General features: G+C 47.8%; 1 protein-coding gene across 3 annotated transcripts in view; it reads right to left on the reverse strand.

The window, feature by feature from the left end:
* Window positions 1–18,393, reverse strand: part of RRBP1 (ribosome binding protein 1) — a 55,236-nt gene that overhangs the window by 18,487 nt on the left and 18,356 nt on the right. For all 3 annotated transcript variants that reach the window (XM_077814130.1, XM_077814129.1, XM_077814128.1), the window contains exons 3-10: window positions 12,734–12,879; window positions 11,260–11,382; window positions 9,592–9,744; window positions 8,671–8,789; window positions 6,778–6,931; window positions 1,628–1,766; window positions 507–694; window positions 299–336 (exon numbers count right to left, since the gene is read on the reverse strand). In XM_077814130.1, coding sequence (XP_077670256.1) covers window positions 299–336; window positions 507–694; window positions 1,628–1,766; window positions 6,778–6,931; window positions 8,671–8,789; window positions 9,592–9,744; window positions 11,260–11,382; window positions 12,734–12,879 — 1,060 coding nt within the window. The remainder of the gene's footprint in view (window positions 1–298; window positions 337–506; window positions 695–1,627; window positions 1,767–6,777; window positions 6,932–8,670; window positions 8,790–9,591; window positions 9,745–11,259; window positions 11,383–12,733; window positions 12,880–18,393) is intronic.

Below are 18,393 nucleotides of genomic sequence, written 5' to 3' on the forward strand. Positions count from 1 at the left end.
CGTCAACTCTAGAACGCACCTTAGGTCTTCAGCTGTTCGTGCATTTGCAAGAGGTGTCACTTCAAAATGGACTAGCCGTTGGTGTAGGCCAGCGTGCGAATCAACATTTACATGGCCTACGCCTGCCAGAAGTCAGCTAGAGCACTCCGTTTAACTTTGCCTTCAGTGACAGCACCCCAGTAATGTCAGCATATGAACAGCTCACGGGAAAGTTGGGGGAAGGGAATCCCAGCCCTGACTCTTTTGGTGCAGCCTTTCAGCGCATGGATGGAGAGATCAGTACATTCACCAGTCTTACCTTAACTGCAGCTGGCTCACTTCTGCTTGATTAGCTGCCTGAAAGTTAGACAGAGGTTGCCTTTAATACATGCATTATAAACACAGTACAGGACAGCTCCCCACCCCCTCTCCAGCACGCTTACGGTGCATGCAATATGCTGTAAGTCACGCTTCATCCCAGGCCTGCTCTCCCCTTCAGATGTAGGGACCACCACCGTGGCGCTGACCTGCAAGTCTGCGTCTTTCTCCACTTCCTTCGCGTGGCCTGCCTCCAGGAGAGCTTCAATGGATTTGATCCTCTCTGTGAGCTGCTTGTTTTCAGAGCTGGCTTCTAGCAGCTTCACTTTCAGGGTGCTCAGCTCCTCCGATTTACTTTTCACCTCCATTTCATAGGACAGCAGCTTGGCTTCAGACTCTGCCAGAGGAAGGTGGGTAGAGGAGACAGAGGCAAGTTAGATGTGTACAGATTCAAAGAGGGAGAGAGAACGTAGACGGCCAGAGCTAAAGTTAGCCCTACAGAGGACAGGGCTTTGGACCACGAGCACGTTTCAGACAGCAAGGTCCTGGGCAGACAGGTAAAGAACACGCGCAGCGAGACCAGGCAGCATGGACGGTTATTTGCAGGCTCACCCGGAAGAATGCGCGCGTTTTATTGTAGCTCTCATGTCAGTGACAGAGTGATGGATTTTTGACAACATGGCTGGCCAAAATACCCCACCCCAAGTGTCGGCTTTAACCTGCCAGTGTCCTTGTGTACGACCGGTGCCCTTGTGCACGATACAGCAGGGAGCAGCACATGCTTGCCGTCCTCTCGTGCAAGGGGGAGTGGAGGATCTACCGTGCCAGGAGCTGTGCCCTCCCCCCCCGTGAAGCAGGACTGTGCAGCAGCACCCCACATAAAGCAGCGAGTTCACCAGTGCTTCAGCTTTGAGAGTCAGACCCTTAGCACCACACCAGGCAGGACGGAGCCTCAGAGAGGCTAAAACTGGGAACCTCCTGCCTTCTGGTGTCGTCATCATGGCTAGCGCAGCTGCCCCGCTCCGGACCACCCCACCCCAGCTCCCACTGGCATTTCCCCACAAAAGGCCCAATTCTCCTCACTCCTGCTCTCAGCACTTCCCCAGCAGCACCCGCAGGCCACCAGACAATCACCATTGGGATTTCCCCAGCTCCCGCTGGGCCTCTGGGAAAGGGCCAGCAGCCGAAACTCAGACACAGAGGTCCGCCCTGCTCCGCTTCAGAAAGGAACATGCTATCATTAGCGAGGCGAAGGCCGGCAGAGGGCAAAGTTTGAGCTCCAGGGCAGAGCATGCGCGCCCTCCTGGGCATCCCTGCAGCATCCTCTCACCAGCAATGCTCTGCTGCTGGTCCTTCGCCTTCTCCGTGTCCGCCAGCAGGTTCTTGTAGCTGGTCTGGGATTTGCGCAGCTCCTCGCTTACTTCATCCAGCCTCTTCTGCAGTGTCGCCTCCGTTTCTTTTTGAGAAGTCTGCATGAAGGAGAGGGGAAAAAAAAAAAAAAAAAAAAAAGAAGAGCGCGCTAGACACTAAGCCAGGCTGGAGAGAGCAGCCCCACTGCCGGTCTGCCAGGTCCCACCCTGTCTGAAACCCAGTCTTCTCCCAGCATTCTCCACGCAGGAAGCATTCACACGCACAGCACTTGGATTGGAGGTATACAAGCCCCTCAATGGTCTCCTCCTTCCCTCAGCTGGCAGCGTTGTTCTGTGTATAACCCCCCCACCATTCCCTAGTTTGGGGCCGTGCTTGTTACTGTATATTCCTAGGGCGAGATTTTTGAAGCGGGCCTACAATTTCCAACATGGTACAAGCCAGACAGCCAGGGATGCAAGCGCATCTCACCATACGTGCACGACCATGGTAATTCCACGTGCAAGTCAGGTGTGCACAGTTTGCACATCTGATATTTAGGGCTGGTCCAAAAAAAAAAAAAATCTTATTGAAGAACGTTTTCTGTTGGGAAGATTCTCGATGGAGTGATCAGAAATGTTTGCTTGGTTTGAATGAGAATGTTTTTTTTCCAGTGAGGGGAAGGAACAGAAAAAATTCTCATTTCAAAGCAATGCGTCTCTCTGGCTCTTAAGTTGCCTGGGGGTGGAGGACCACTGTGGTGAGCCACCTTTAAAGTCAACCCCAAAGCTCCAGCTGGCACAGGACACAGCTGCTTACCTAGCCAGCAGGGTAGGGAGCATGGTCCGTGCTGAAATCTCTGCCCTGTATTCCCATTAGCTTCTGTGCTGCGAGCAATTCGAGGGGCTGGCGAGAGCCTTCTTAGAGTAAGCTCTGTCTATTTCGGTACCAACGTCTCATGCTTTACCCCATCCCCTCAGTTAGTGTGTTCTTGCTGCCCATTCTCACCCCTGCAGGGGGCAGGGTTCCCGGGGAGGGCATTTGCTCCCCATGGCAGGGAGGGCCTGCTTATTTTTCTTGCCAATGGCACACACTAGATGTGTAGCTGAAGCACCCAGCCGCTACAGAATCCAGCTGGCTAGGAACAGAGTTACTCGATACGTTATTATGGTGAAGTGTGTTCGGCTCAGTGGAATTTTCAGTGTGGTTTGGGCAGAGTACAATCTTTCCACATCAAGAAGTGTCAAGAGAAGGGCACGCATTGGCTGGCCCTTCATGGAGACACAGGAGCAGAGAATGTGATGATCACGCTAAAAGAGAAACTCTCTTTATTTCTCCTCCCCCTTTCCGACAAGAGCCCCCAGTGAGGATAAAGTTATGGCAACCTGTGGCCAACACTCCCCTCCATCTGTCCCGTTCCTACAGCCATCAGCAGGGAGGCAGATTTTAAAAGCACATTTCTCAAACTCTGAAAGCTTTCAGAGGGATGACAACGTTGTGCAACTGCACAAACTTAGCTCAGATATTGGGCAATGCTTAAAAGTTCCTAAGTCACTTGAGATTGACTCAGTCTCCAAGAGAAGATCCACACACACACCCCATATATACATACCAGCCATGTTCACAGCTAGCTCTCTTTCCCTATAAAGATACCATGTCGCCTTAAACTAGCGTGATACAGAGATTATTCACTTAGAAATATTTCAGTCAGGTGCCCATTATTTTGTTAACATTAATGGATGCAGCAGGTAGGCAGAGTTGTAGATCATGCAGAGAGGCCAGTGTTACATGTCAAGAGGCCTGCGTTTGTCTGGTAGCCACGTGGCCCTCAAGCTTGCATGCCTGACCCCCTGGGGCCACATCAAAGGAGGTCCCTCCTGAGACTTGACCCGTTCCCCAGTTCCATTCACTCTTACTGCAGCCAGGTAAGCACACAGTTCAAAAGAAGTGTGCATGCTTCGTACATGTACTGATGTGCATCGGGAGGAGCCTATTCTGAACTGCAAAAAGAATAGGAGGACTTGTGGCACCTTAGAGAGACTAACAAATTTATTTGAGCGTAACCTTTTGTGGGCTACAGCTCACTTCATCGGATGCATAGAATGGAACATAGAGTAAGAAGATAGATATAGATATATACACACACACGTTGGAAGTTGCCATACAAACTGAGAGGCTGATTCGTTAAGATGAGCTATTGTCAGCAGGAGAAAAAAAAAATTTTGTAGTGATAATCAAGACGGCCCATTTAGACAGTTGACAAGAAGGTGTGAGGATACTTAACGTAGGGAAATAGATTCCATATGTGAATGACCCAGCCACTCCCAGTCTCTATTCAAACCCAAGTTAATGGTATCGAGTTTGCATATTAATTCAAGCTCAGCAGTTTCTCGTTGGAGTCTGCTTTTAAAGCTTTTCTGTTGCAAAATTGCCACCCTTAAATCTTTTACTGAGTGGCCAGAGAAGTTGAAGTGTTCTCCTACCGGTTTTTGAATATTAGGATTCCTGATGTCAGATTTGTGTCCATTTATTCTTTTGCGTAAAGACTGTCCGGTTTGGCCAATGTACATGGCAGAGGGGCATTGCTGGCACATGATGGCATATATCACATTGGTAGAGGTGCAGGTGAACGAGCCCCTGATGGCATGGCTAATGTGATTAGGTCCTGTGATGGTGTCCCCTGAATAGATATGTGGACACAGTTGGCAACAGGCTTTGTTGCAAGGATAGGTTCCTGGGTTAATGGTTCTGTTGTGTAGTTGCTGGCGAGTATTTGCTTCAGGTTGGGGGGCGGTCTTTAAGCGAGGACTGGCCTGTCTCCCAAGATCTGGGAGAGTGAGGGATCATTCTGAACTGGGAGCTATCAAAGACATCAAACCACATCTCAGGAGAGAGAAGGGAGTTTACAGCAGAGCAATATGAAGGTTTCTGTGAGAGCTGTAATGTGATATGGGTCTCGGCTACCATGAAGCTGGGATTTCCTGCTGTTGCTGAACGCACGCCAACATCATTTCAGGAGATAGTGGCTGGCTGCCACCTCTTTAGGATTCATGGCCTAACTTCCTTGCATGTCATCTGTGCATATGAGTAAGAAGCAATACCGCAAGTCTCCCCTTTAAATCGAACTACAGCCTGAGAATCGATATTTTTGACTATGAGGCATTACTGGGTCCATACGCTGCGCGCCATGAACCCACGGCTCTTATATTAAACACTACAGCACTGGGTGTCAAGTGCCTCCCATGCGGTAACAAAACCAGCCACCAAAAAAGTAGGAACAGGAAAAAAAAGGAAAAAACACACCACATTCCCCATCAGTAATGCAAAACCAGTTTTCTCACCTGTCTGCAGGTAAACAAGCTCTGACAGAGCAGAGGTTGCGAGAGACAGAGTACAAGGTCCCTGTTGCGTGAGAACTCTGGTGCACTTCATATCATGAACCCCCTCAGACGAGAGGCACGCTGCCGGTAAGTTTCAGAGTGGAACTATTTTTATGATGCTCCTGTTATCAAGCGGACGGCAATCATTGTCCTAGAGCACCCGAGTCGTGTGTCACTTTGCCCTGCTCTGTGCTGCAGTGACACTTGGCCGTGGCACAGTTGGGTTGGACATTTATATGGCTGAGAATACGCAGAGTTATAAACCCTCATGCTCCAGGGTGTGAGCCAGCCTCTGGAGTACTGGGGGTCAGGAGGGAATTTTCCATGGGGGCAGATTATCTCCCAATTGCCTATGCAGGGCTTCTTGCATCTTCCCCTGAGGCATCTGGTGCTGGCCCCTGTCTGAGGTGGGATACAGGAATAGGAGAATTCCTGGTATGGCAGTTTTACGTGAGGGCAGCACTAATGTGCCAGGCAACTTCTGACCAGTGTCAGGTATCTTCAGCAGCACTCCGTGTTAAACCCCCATTAAACTGATAGTGCTTTTAGTTCGTTTGACCTCATGTCAGGCTAGGCTTGTCTTTCTGGTGACAGCCGACGCTCTCTGGGACAGGGAAGAAGCAGCAGGGGTGAAGGCAGCCAATGGCCAGTTTACTGACCACCAGTTTTCATCAGAATAGAAAGAGACCTGGCTATGTGGTGTTAAGGCTGATCAGATCAACCCTAGGTTTATCATCAACTGGATTTTTGGTGTCCTGAGGAATTTGTTTTTAAATGGAGATTCTCTCCCTCCCGCCCCCCATATATCATGCTTCTTACCACCCTTTGAGCTTCTGTCAGTGATGCAATATGCCCAACTTGTAAGTCTATGGTGTACAGGCTAACATGGGGGTGAGGGAAAGGGATGTGAAGAGGTTGATTTTTCAGCAAGAAATAGGCCCAAGACGATACTCTTCTATAGCAAGAAGCCTTTACCAAACCTTAGTCTAAATATTCCATGTTATTAGCTACTCGTTTAGCAATTACAGCTGGACAAGAAATTGTTCCCCATCCCGCACAAGCCTGCTGTAGGGAAAATATGTTTCTGTCCAGAACTGTGACCAGGAAAAAAAAAAAAAGTCACCAATTTTCATAAGTTGAAAATCCAAAATCATCATTTCATAGAAGTATTTTGTTTTGCTTTGGGCCAATTTTTTTTTTTAAAACCAATTAGCTTAACATTTCAAACCCGCTGTTTTGAACCAGAAATATTTCATTTCTAAAAGGTCGAAATGGAACAACGTTTGGACCATCTCTCCCCGCCACCTCAGTGGAAAAAATTCATTGAACCCAACACCCTTTCCCGCAAAGCTTCCATTTTGGCTAATCAGTATTTTGACTGACGGACATTTCATCCAAAAACTCTCAACCAGCTCTAACTGGAATAGCACCCACTGCTCCACTACTTAATTAGGACCCTGCGGTGCCGCACGCTGCACAGACAGCAAGAAACAGCTTTGGTTCGAAACAGACAATGCCATCTTTCCCCTATGTATTATCCCCATTTTACAGAAGGGAAACTGAGGCACAGAGCTTTACATGACTTGCTCAAGGTCAAACAGCCAGATCTCCAGAGTCCCAGTCCAATGCCTAACCACAAGACCACCCTTCCTCTGTGTAAGCAACAGCTACAATAAAGGTAGCTACTTCAGAGAAGAAAGCCACATGACTAGAAGAAAAACAAAAAACAGTGGTTTGTTGGCACAGTGCTGACCTGGAGCTGGCTGATTTGTTTTTCATACGCAGCGGCCTTTATCTCCAGGTTCTTTTTCTGTTGTTCCTCCTGATGAAGCGTCTCCGATTTTTCAGACAGCTCTTTCATTAGTTTACTGCATTCCTGCCGCAGCTTGGCTAGCTCTGCATTTTGCCTGGACAGACAGACAGACAAATCAGTTACATTTCTGTATAGACTCATACTATTCCAGCTCAGTGGGACTGGAGTTATCTCATCAGCCTCAATCCTACACTTGCATAGGTGCTGGAACTAGGGGTTCAGCCACACCCCCTGGCGTGAAGCATTTTCCATTGTATACAGGGTTTACACTTTGGTTCAATGGCTCTCAGCACCCCCACTATATAAACTGTTCCAGTGCCCCTGTACACTTGAAACATATTTTTACTGCATTACTTCAGATGCAAATATTTAGAGACATGTCCTTTTCCTTATTCTTTTCCTGCGTCCCCAAATGTGTAATTTCCTTCATGGAAGAGAACCTCTTCAGCAAGAAAAAAGTCACAAAGAAGTTAATAAGCCCCTTTTCAAAAGATGGAGTTTCATTCTTAGGATGTAAAAATCTGAGGATTTATCTTCAGAACATAAAAAGGAAGTGCTCTAAGCATTTGGAGTTGAGTCAATTACTTTAAAGCTTTTATATAAAAACTAAATAGTCAATGATCTCTTATTTTAAAGAGAAGCTTGTTTAGTATGCACTGGCTAGTTCTTGTTTCTCTATTGTTACTCTTCCTTTTCTCTTATTCTACAGCCAAAAAAAATTAGGAGTTTTTTTAAACCCAATTAGGAAGTACAAGATTTTCCATCAATCACATATGCAGTGTTATTTTAAATCAGGGTAGATAATTAACTAGGGTAGGTTAGATCTAGGTTAGATAGACACTGCAGAGCAAAGAGTGAAATCGAACAGTACAATTTACCTGCACTAAACAAGACACCTATGGTTTGCCAATCTAGTGGGCCCTTCTGGACTGGAACTCTATGAAACTATAAAGCTAGAAAAATGAGCCAAGTTCAATCACCGAATTGAAACCCTCAAAGACAAAGAGCCCCATCACAATGCATGAGCCAGGAGTGTGTCAGTCTTCACAGACGGCAGCTAAACTGAATTTTGAATGTTACTTCAGAAAATGATATTTGAGTGCCGAGTGTTCTGGAGTTGGGCTCAATTCAAGCCCTGGTTAGGTCAGACAGAGGAGTTTGATCATTTACATCACAACTGAACTGCGCCCTAACTCAGCGAGAATGAGCAGTCTGCTCCAGAATTGGCATGATGGGGTGTGGGAAGGCAAGCATTTTGCAATGCATCGGTAATAATGCTGGGTGGAAAGTGGGTTCCCACCCACAGAAGACTGACGGGGTTTAATTTAAAAAAAAAAAAAAAAAAGAAAATGCTGCCCTGGTGCCTCCTGGGAGTTGTAGTTTGGATACCTCATGCTCACATTGTCCTCTGGGCCATGCTCCACAATCAGACTACATCGCCTGGAGTGTCAATTTTACTTCCTATCAAGGGAAAGCTGTGCATGAATAGGGGCACAGTGACCATGTGCTTTTTCAGCTGAAAACACTGATTTAACACTCCCCACGCCCCCCCCCAAGAAAAAGCAGACACTTTCCTCAAGAAAGCTGAGTCATGCAAAACAAAACCTGATTTCAAAAAGACAGATGATTCAACAGAAAGCTTGCCACCAGCTCTAACCAGCAGAAAGATGGGGAAGCTTGGAGCATGCCCTACTTTCACGGGCACTAGATGTGCCCTGGGGTGGTGGGGGGGTTGGATTTTTGGAAGGGAGGAAGACAGTGTAGTAAAGCTACCCTGCATGACCCATGTCTTGCAGCTCACATCCGTGTATTCACCAAAACACATTTTCTTACTTGCTCTCCGTCTGGCTCGTGGCTTGGTTCAGAGCATCCCGCAGGATCGAGTTCTCCTGCTGCAAGCGAGCCAGCTGGGTGCTGGGGCCGTTCTCAAGCTGTTCTTGAAGAGTCCGAATCTGGAAGAGCAAGGACGTCAGTACACGGGGACGCCTCCCATGGCATGCTGGGCCCAAGACTACAGCAACAGTTTTCCTTTCTTTAAAGTCACACACCGAAACCATGTTTTTCTTGTCCCACTTGTACACGGTAGCAAAAGCCTGGCTTTCTACAGACGTGCCCCTCTGCCCCCAAACACCTTGCCCTCTTAAAGCGTCTTCCCTTTTTATTACATCTTTTACTGTATTGGTTATAACCAAATGCAGAGCCCAAAATAAAGCATGTGAGAAGGGGAAGGACATTCCCCCCCACACCAATAAGCCACTGAGTAGGGGGAAAAAATCTGTGACAAGAGCTAAATCTTAGGCAGTTCCTGTGAGATCCTTTCACCTCTCCTCCTCCCCTAACCCTACCCCAAGTTAGTTAGTTTGGAAAGGTATTTTTGGAGGGAGAGGGGAGGGGAGGGGCAATGGGATGCCAGCTTCAGAAGGGTTTATAAAGTTACTTTGGTCCATTCTGGCCTTAAACTCTGTTAATCCTAAAACCCAAGCAGGGACTTCAGTGGTATTTCCTTAGAAGTACAGCTGTGGGAAATATTCAGATGTTAATGCCACTCACACTAAACCTGGGTATAATGTGGCCACAGCTTCAGCCATGCCAAAGCAGGTGCAGTCGGGGTCCCTTCGGGGTTTTGAATGAAGTTTACCTTATATCTCCAAGGAAACTAAGCCCTGCACACCAATCTCTGCTCCCAGTGCTGCCAGACTGCAGATTAAGTCTAGTAGGAGAGCCTGTGTTTTGAAGCATAAACGCGTCTCCTACCTTTCCTTGCAACTGCTGGGTTTCATTCACATGATCCTGGTAACTAGCCTGCATGCGAGCTTGCACGGCAGTAATCTCTTGTTCACGTGCCAACAGCTGCTCTTTCAACTTGGTTTCAACAGCGACCATCTTGGCCTTCTCAGCTGCAAGCTCCTTCAAGAAGAGGAGATGCTTTTAATTCTCAGCAACTTTTCTTTAAAAAAAAAAGACATCTTACAATCTAAAACATTTAAGTGTTCAGCAATGTTATAGCCAGAGGTCATCCATCCAATTCCAGGCTAACCCAGCATTAGTCAGCACCGTTGATCTGTATTACTCAACTCCAACAAAACCTTATGTTTGTTTCTGAATTTTGGTTTGAGGGCTGTAGCCACTATTGCTCCACATTAGGTCAGCTAAGAGAGAGGCGTAAGATCCTAGAGTTTCTCCAGATCAATAACCTTTCTATTACATACACGTGTCCAAGCGGGAAAGCCACATCAGAAGGCAGCACCACTCATCTTTTGTTGTTTCGCTGTCCCATTGCACTATTCTGCTCCATTAACTCGCATGGGTCACAAGCAGATTTTGTGACACCACCTAGGACGGGATTCGAGAATATTTGCAGGGTGGTTGGCTAATGAAGGACAACAAGAGAGGGGAGAATTGTTGCTCAATGTAGATTCTGGAGTCTCACACACACCACTTATTAAATCAGGTCCAGACCATGGCTTAGCCTGAAGAGGAGGTGTAAGGGCTTGCTTCTTGGCTTTCAGCTTTAATTAGAGCAGGAGGAGTTGAAGTTTGGTTCCAGAGTGCAAGACGGTGGAGGCGCTAGCATGTTGTCAGAGGGATACCCATCCCTGGCCCCAGTGAAGACACTGCACTGAAATATTCGTGTTCACTACTTGCAAGGAGAGGAGAAGAATCTCCATGATTAGGGTGGATATAGAAGAGTTTGGTTTTTTCCACCCTTCTCCCAGTTACAGCCAATAACCCACCTTGCTATTACATAGCCATTTTGGGAGCCTAAGAGAGGTGACTGATTTTGACCTGTTCTGGTCCCCATTGCCTGCACAGCCTCAGAAAATATTTGCATTAGAAGTCAGCACTAGACTTTCAGATCTCGGCTGGATTTTGGAGGGAGACTTCCACACTAGCTCAGAAACAGTACGGTGTAACCACACGAATTCAACTCATTTGGATTTAAAAAGCATCCTCCTTCCAGCGAAGGACAGCAAGGCCGTGCTCAGTAGTTTTACACTGAACACGCACGAAGCTGCCTCGGATCCACTGAGCTGTGCAGAATTCTCCCCCAAACAAAGAAAACAAAGTTTGTTGGCATTTTGCAGGATAGCCACAGCTCTGTGAGTGTGTGACAGACTTCCATGATGAGCTCTTTTGGACAGGGACTGTCTTTTTCGTCTCTGTTTGTACAGCACTTAGCCCAATGAGATCCCTAGGTGTTACCACGCTTCAGATCGTAAACGTGCCTTGTATAGAATCAGCGTCACACCAGAAATGAGCTCTCTGAAGAATTTTACATGCCAGACAGCTAGATTTGAGAGCCCACGGAGAAACACTAGCAGCAGGGGAGCATGTCAAATAGACACTTTCTCCATCTTCCAGGCTGAAGCCAACGTGAGCGGTTCAGGCTGCAGGGAATGCAGGAGACCACACAGTCCTCACCTTAGTGAGCTCCCTCAGTTTGTTTCTGGCAGCAGATGAATCCTCTTGTTCAGTAGCAAGTTGCTTTTCTTTCTCTTCCAACTGACGTTTCAGAGTGGTAACCGGGTCCCCCTTCTGAGTCGCCTGTGAAAAGACCACATGTCATTTGTGCAATCCACCTCGTCATCTCTTCTTCCGTCAGGATAGGCAAGATTAGCAGAAACTTGTGCCTAAACTGCCAAGTGCAACAGCAAGGAAGCAAACTCAGTAAGAACGCAAACACTTGGGTGGAGAGAGCATGCAGAAGGTGGTTTCTAGCCAACCCTAGCTTAATCTCGTCACACGGGGGAAGGGCATTTAATACTGCAGAGGACAACAAATTGAGCGCCTGGCATGGGACTGGAAGCTAGTATGACAACACAGCATGTCCCCACCTTCCAGAAGGCTAGTCATTTGGACAGCCACACCGAAAAGTCACGCAACAACAAAACTACACAGCCAGATCCTTGGCTCGCAGAACTCTGCTGACGTCACCAGCAAATAAGAAGAGACCTAGACAGCCCTCCGCACATGCTGGATTTTAAGGGGATGCACCACGGAAGGACTTTAGAATTGCTGGCACCAAGGCAAGCGTTAATAAAACCTAGCGCTGATGTAGCCCTTTGCACCGGTAGATCTCAAGGCACTTGACAAAGGAGATCAATAGCATTATCCCCATTTTGCAGATGGGGACATAGACAGGGGAAGTGACTTGCCCTGTAGAGCTGGGAACAGTCTCCAGGACTTCTGAATCCCAGTCCAGTGTCCTGTCCACTAAGCTGCACTGCCTACCCTCACTCAGCATTCTCCCCCTGCTGACCTCAAACCGATGGAGTTTTCCTTTAATCTCTGCAGGCAATGTTGGGGTTCGCTCTCGCCGGAGAAGCAGGGTCTAGAGAGATTAGTAGTTTTAACTACGAGGACAGTTTGGTGCTACAGCATGCCAAGGAACAAAATCCTGTCGTCTCAATCCCGTGAGGTATGTGCGCCAATGCAGGAATCCTCACAAGGCTTCTGACGCCCAAGGCATAACAATCAGGCCTTGGCACTATATAATCCTGGAAGTCAGAGCTTCCCTTATTACGTTTATGGAACAGATGGGTGCTTTGAGCAGCCAACTATAGCCGCTGCTGAGAAACACGCTCTCTTCTGACTTTAAGGACATGTTACAGAAAGGGAGAGTTCTGCAAAACTGATTTACGCTCAGGCAAGACAAGTACGTTATATCTGAAGAGCTGGGGCCAGATCCTCAATGTGTGTAAGTCACCACAGCTCCACTCCTTACACCGGAGCGGATGTGGCCCCCTGCATCTTCTGGTGGCGTTCTACACGCATCTGAATTTAACATGCACACACAATAAAGGTAGAGACGAACGACACCATGTGGTTAGCGTTGGTTCTCCCTTCGTTATACGGAAATCAGCGATTGAGCTTTTTGTAACTAGAGTTACAGTACCGTATGCCAGGTGTCCTGAACGCCTGCTTTATCCGTCAGGATCTCAATGAGCTGCTGAGCCTCTCCCTCACTGAAAACCATGCTGCTAATGGTGGAAACCAGGGTCTTGTATGGGAGGTAGAGGGGGCCATCAGCATCTGTAGGAACTAGAGAGGGAAAAGTGAGAGACTCACATAAATCATTGAATTATCCACAGCTGGACACCGGGGGTTCTCACATTCATATTTATACGGATTTAGTTGAACCGGTGCAAGTCCCTGTGCAGACACGCTTGTTTTGGTTTAAGAGCCTCTCATTACACTAGCTGAAACTGTTCCTAAACGGACTTAAGCTAAACCAAAATAAGTCTGTCTTAAATTAAATCAGGATCCACGCAGCAGCCTTTTGCATGGGTTTAATAAAGAGATTAAAAAAAAAATCACTTCAAGTTGTACTGCAAAATTAGTAACGAGGAAGACTTTGACAGCACACGCAGTTCTCAACATCCAGCTAAACTGGTTCACGAGACTAGTCAGCCACCGCATCTATTATCTTCTAGCCCAAAGAGTAATAAAGTCATTGTTGTCTCTCTTACTAACACATTTACCTAGTTCAGGGGTTCTCAAACTGTGGGTTGGGACCCTGTTTTAATGGGGTCGCCAGGGCTGGTGTTAGACTTGCTGGGGCCAAAGCCAAAGCCTCAGCTCAGGTTACCAGCCCCCTTCTTGAGGCTGATGCCTTTGGGCTTCAGCTTTGGTCCCCCCACCCCAGGGTGGCAGGGCTTGAGCTTTAGCTCCCCCCGCCTTGTCCAGAGTGGTGGGGCTCGGGCGGGCTCAGGCTTCGGTGCCCCCTCCTGAGGTCATGGAGTCATTTTTGTTGTCAGAAGAGGGATGCAGTGCAATGAAGTTAGAGAACTGTAGACCTAGTTAAAACCTCACAGACCACAACTTTATAAAGTGACATTTAAGAGACTAGAGCTGAATGAATTTCAGACACACCCAGTCTAGGTTAGTTTTAGTTCCATGCTCCAGCTCTGGGATTCTAACACAGCCGAACCATTTAGAAACCTTCAGGAAATCAGCATCTTTAGCTAGTCTGCACACAGTGAATGATGAGGCCACAGCGCGTGGGCCATTTGCAGATATAGTCTGGATTTCCAGAGTGCTGGAAGCTCACAAAAATGCTATCATCTCCAGTAATTATTGGCGCAAGAATCTTCAGACATAGCATAGGTGGAGGAGAACTACGTAGTTGTGGAAAAAATGCCATTTCTCAAGATTTATCTTCTGAAGTGGCATCACCTCCCCAGCCGGCAGTTTCTGTAGAACTGCAACAAGTTGTATAATGCTGTCGTGACCGAGATCTACGGTTAGTTTAGGGCAGTGGTTCTCCATCGGGGGTACGTGTAACCGGGGTGTACGCAGCGGTCCTCCAGGGGATACATCAACTCATCTAGATAGTTGCCTAGTTTTACAACAGGCTACAGAAAAAGCACCAGCAAAGTCAGAACAAACTAAAATTTCATACAGACGATGACTTGTTTATACTGCTCTATATACTACACTCTGAAATGCAAGTACAGTATTTATATTCCAGTCTGTTTATTTTTATAATTACATGGTAAAAATGAGAAAGTCAGCAATTTTTCCAGTAATAGTGGCTGTGACACTTTTGTATTTTTATGTCTGATTTTGTAAGCAAGGAGTTTTTAAATTAGGTGAAACGTGGGGTATGCAAGACAAATCAGCCTCCTGAAAGGAATACAGTAGTCTGGAAAGGTTGAGAACCACTGGTTTAGGGTGTGGATGAAATCATAGTTTATAGACCTTTAAGTGGTTTGGACTCTAGTTTAGACAAATTAAAATAACCAGTTATTGCCAAGGCCTCTTGTATTCTGCAGCAATCTAGATCTAAAGTCCTGCACCATTTCATATAACTCCTCCCCGTACAGACATTCTTATTCTGGAATAGCTATTCCACTCAGCTCCCCAGTGCGAACAAACCTCAGCCTGTCACTTTATATTTCAGAACCATTAAGACATGGGGCAGTTCATATCTAGCCTCACCACACAGGTTTAGACTCTATTCACATTTCCCAAGTTCAGCACAACCGGGAGGACTAGATGCTGGAATGCATGTCACCACCAACAGGGGAAATATGGCTCTTGTTCATCCACACAGCAGCTGTTCCCCATTAAAATAGTGGGGTCTCAGACAGCTTCCAATTAACTGCATTGGTCCTTCTGTTTTAGGTCCTGGGTTCAAGTCACACTGCTACTCAAGCAGGGTTAATGCCACAAGAAGCACCACGGACTACATGAGGCCCTGTTTATTGCTTCAGTTTGCTGGTACAGTACTGTGCCCCCACGAAACACACATCCAGATAAAGAGTGGACTTGTTGAACTTCGTCTGCATTCATTCCATTCTGCAAGCACAAGCATCGAACACATCTGGCAAGCAAAGCTGAATCTGACCTTAAGCTTTAGCAGACAGACCAAAGGGTTTTTGGCTTGATATTTTGTTTATCTAGTTTTATCAAACTCAGTGTTTTCTCTAAGCATTAGAATAACACCACTAGTCTTGCTAGAAAAGAATTTGAGATGGTTTCATTATATAGGAGCATTGCAGCAAACAGCTCGGGATCCAAGTGTTAAATCGCAGCAAAATTATGTCACAGCCCAGAAGCCTTTTAAAAGGCGAGGGACTGCAGAACTAGTGACTGCATGCCAATAGCTTCGGGGGGGGGGGGGGGCGTTAAAAAGAAATTCTGGAGACCCCGCAGCCCAGCAAGAACTGGAGAAGAGAAGACGGGGGAGCAGAAAGCAGGGACCCCGCCCTTCCCCCTCCGCCCAGCAGCGAGGCTTGGAGCCGGAGGAACAAGAAAGCGATTGTTGATCTGGGAAGAGGTTCTGCAACCCACCAAGGCCCCCCAAAGCAGCCCCAGCCAGTCCAGGAGACCCCCTACCCCAGGGAGTCCCAGCCCAAATCAGCGTATGGGGGAGGAGCTTTCTTCCCCCACCCCCCATGAAAAAGTAGGGTTGGGCCCAGATAGGTAATGGCGGGGGTGGGAGCAGAAGCAGGCCACAGAGTGGTCTGCAGGATTGGGCTGTCACCAGGCTCGCCCCTTTTCTGAGGCCACTGTCCTGGGAAATCTCAGACTTTAAAGGCCAGAAGGGACCATCATGAGCTGACCTGCACCTCACAGGCCTCCATACACACTACCAGCTGCCTGGCTTTAGGGACTCAGGATCATGCCCCTGGTTTTGTTCTTCAAAGGTGGCAACCCTCCCACAGGGGCAGGGTTAAACTGATCGGGATTGGGGGGGGAAGGGGGAAGAAGATGAGACCAGTGAATGAGGGGAGAATTTGAGCAGGAGGGGTCAAGTGTTGACAATGGGAAGCAGCCAGAGAACAGGCATTCCCCAGACCAGTCTGACCCAGCCGTTCCCTGTGCTCCTCTCCTCTTGCTCCTGAAGCATGAGCTGCCCAAGCACTGGCAGGAGCTGATCTTCTCCTTCCTGGCCATGCTCTCTTTCCCCGTGAGCCCTCCCGGTCAGCGCAGCTGGGGCAAGAGGGCCGTGCTGGCAAGAAGCAGGGCTGCTTCAGAGATCACCCCTCGGGGCAGAGAGCAGCACTCAGGAGAACCCAGCCGCACCAGGAGCGGAGAAATAAGCGGGCGACCCACCTCAGGAGAGCCCCAGCCAGCACGGGCGCACGATGGGGCAGGAGAGCGCAAGGCTCCAGGGAGACACGCAGCAGCAGCCGTTTGGGTGAAGGCCAGTGGGTGCTCGGCAGAGCCGTGCGTCAAGCAGGCCACAGGGGTCAGGAAGGAAGAGGCACCAGTGGGCACGTCACACAGGGCAGGAAATTCTTCACAGCCCTAAGCTATGTAGCTAGGGCAACCTAAGTGTTAGTTGCAGACCAGGCTTAAGTGATTTGCCCAAGGTTACACAAGAAACCCATGGCAGAGCAGGGATTTGAACCCAAGTCTTAGGCCAGTGCACCACCACTGGGCCATCCTCCTTCCATTTCCCCGTCTCAGCTTTGAGTTTAACTAAAAATCATCAGAAACTCGTCTGGCTCGGACTGAATAGCCATCCAATGCCCGTAATACTTTGTCTTCCCATTACACCAACAGATGTGTAAGAAGTGACAGTTCTCAATCCTCCCAACTTTGCTTCACAGCCAATGAGGCAGCAATGAGGCAGCGAGCCTCTGGCCACTTCCTACTCTCTTTCGCTTTCTGTGTCACGTCTTGGGGCACTGTGGAGAATTCTTCTTCAACAAGGCATGGGGAAGAAAGGTGATCCAAACCGAGAGGAGATGGACCTCCTACTAGCTGCTACTACTTCTAGCAAGCATCCAGAGCTTAAAAATATTGGTTTTGTTCCATCTTCAGTTTTAAGGCAGGGGACAAGCACACCCAAAAATCCTGTATTTTTGGGGGGCATGAGGAGAATGAGGATGGAGAGTCACTGGTAGTCCCCACACCGAAAGAAACTGATGCTAGCTGTCTGTTTTTAGGTAGGGGCTCTGACATTACGGAGAGCTGTAGAGAGGTTTCAAAATAGCCAGACATTCCTCTATCAGAGTTAGATAAACGTTACCGCCCTCCAAAAGTGAGGAATGTGGACTAAAAGCTTGATACCAGATGAACCGTGTTTTTGTTTAGGCATTAAATACTTAACGCTGAGAAGCCAAAAACTTTTCACGCCCACATGGGCATTCAGCGGCACTAACGCACACAGTAACGCTAATCCTGGTTTGAAACTTGGAAGGTTGCTGATCCTCCAGGATGACAGGGCTAGCTTTAGGCCTACCCCTTGCATTTTAAGTTTGCACCTTTCGTTGCGTCTCTGTTTTAATGATAAAGGATCTAGATGCATACTAACTTATGCTCAGGTTCTGTTGGAACTCATGGGTAAGGAAGAAAGGGGGAAAAATGCACTACACACAAGGGGTGAAAACACGGCCCCAGTTCAAGTCAGTGGCAAGACTCCCGTGGAGTTAATGGAGACAGCGTTTCACTGGGTCTTCGTCCACAGCTAAGAGATCAAAGGGATAGTATTATAATAGCTGGTACACTTTCTGCTTCCGAACGCCGAGGTCCTGATCTGTCACATGACACTTTTGCTACCTCTTCCCTAAAGGGGGTAGAACCACAACGTACACCTTGAAGGTTACTCAATGCCTCTTAGTCCAGATATGGGCAGCTCAGTGCAGCTACTTATGCCAAATAAAAACAAATAAAAAAAAAATAATAAAATAAAAACACAGTAGCCACAGCACTGTTCTGAGCTTTGAGGCTCGGCCATGAAACGGCTGCTCCTTCTATATCGAGATGTCACTACATGGCGCACCAACTGCAGGGCTGCTAGGTTTAGGAAGCAGTTTTGCAAGTCAGTGGGAGTCTTCTCCTCGACTTCAGTGGACTTTGGATCAGGTCGCATATTTATTATGGGTCAGACAAGCTCCATTCTGTTCTCCAAAACAGGACCTCCTAGCAGGCGCTGGCTTTGCAGTAACCACACACTTCTCACATGGAAACAGCTTTCAGGAGCATTGGCCTTTGGAGATGAACTGCTCCCCACCTCAGCTGTACCTGGCATTTTGGGGTGGAAATATGCTTTGGGCAAAATCCGTTTCACAGGAAGATTTTTGGGGAGTGGAAGAGGAGGAG

Source organism: Eretmochelys imbricata, chromosome 3, assembly GCF_965152235.1.
Source record: "Eretmochelys imbricata isolate rEreImb1 chromosome 3, rEreImb1.hap1, whole genome shotgun sequence".
Taxonomy (NCBI): domain Eukaryota; kingdom Metazoa; phylum Chordata; order Testudines; family Cheloniidae; genus Eretmochelys; species Eretmochelys imbricata.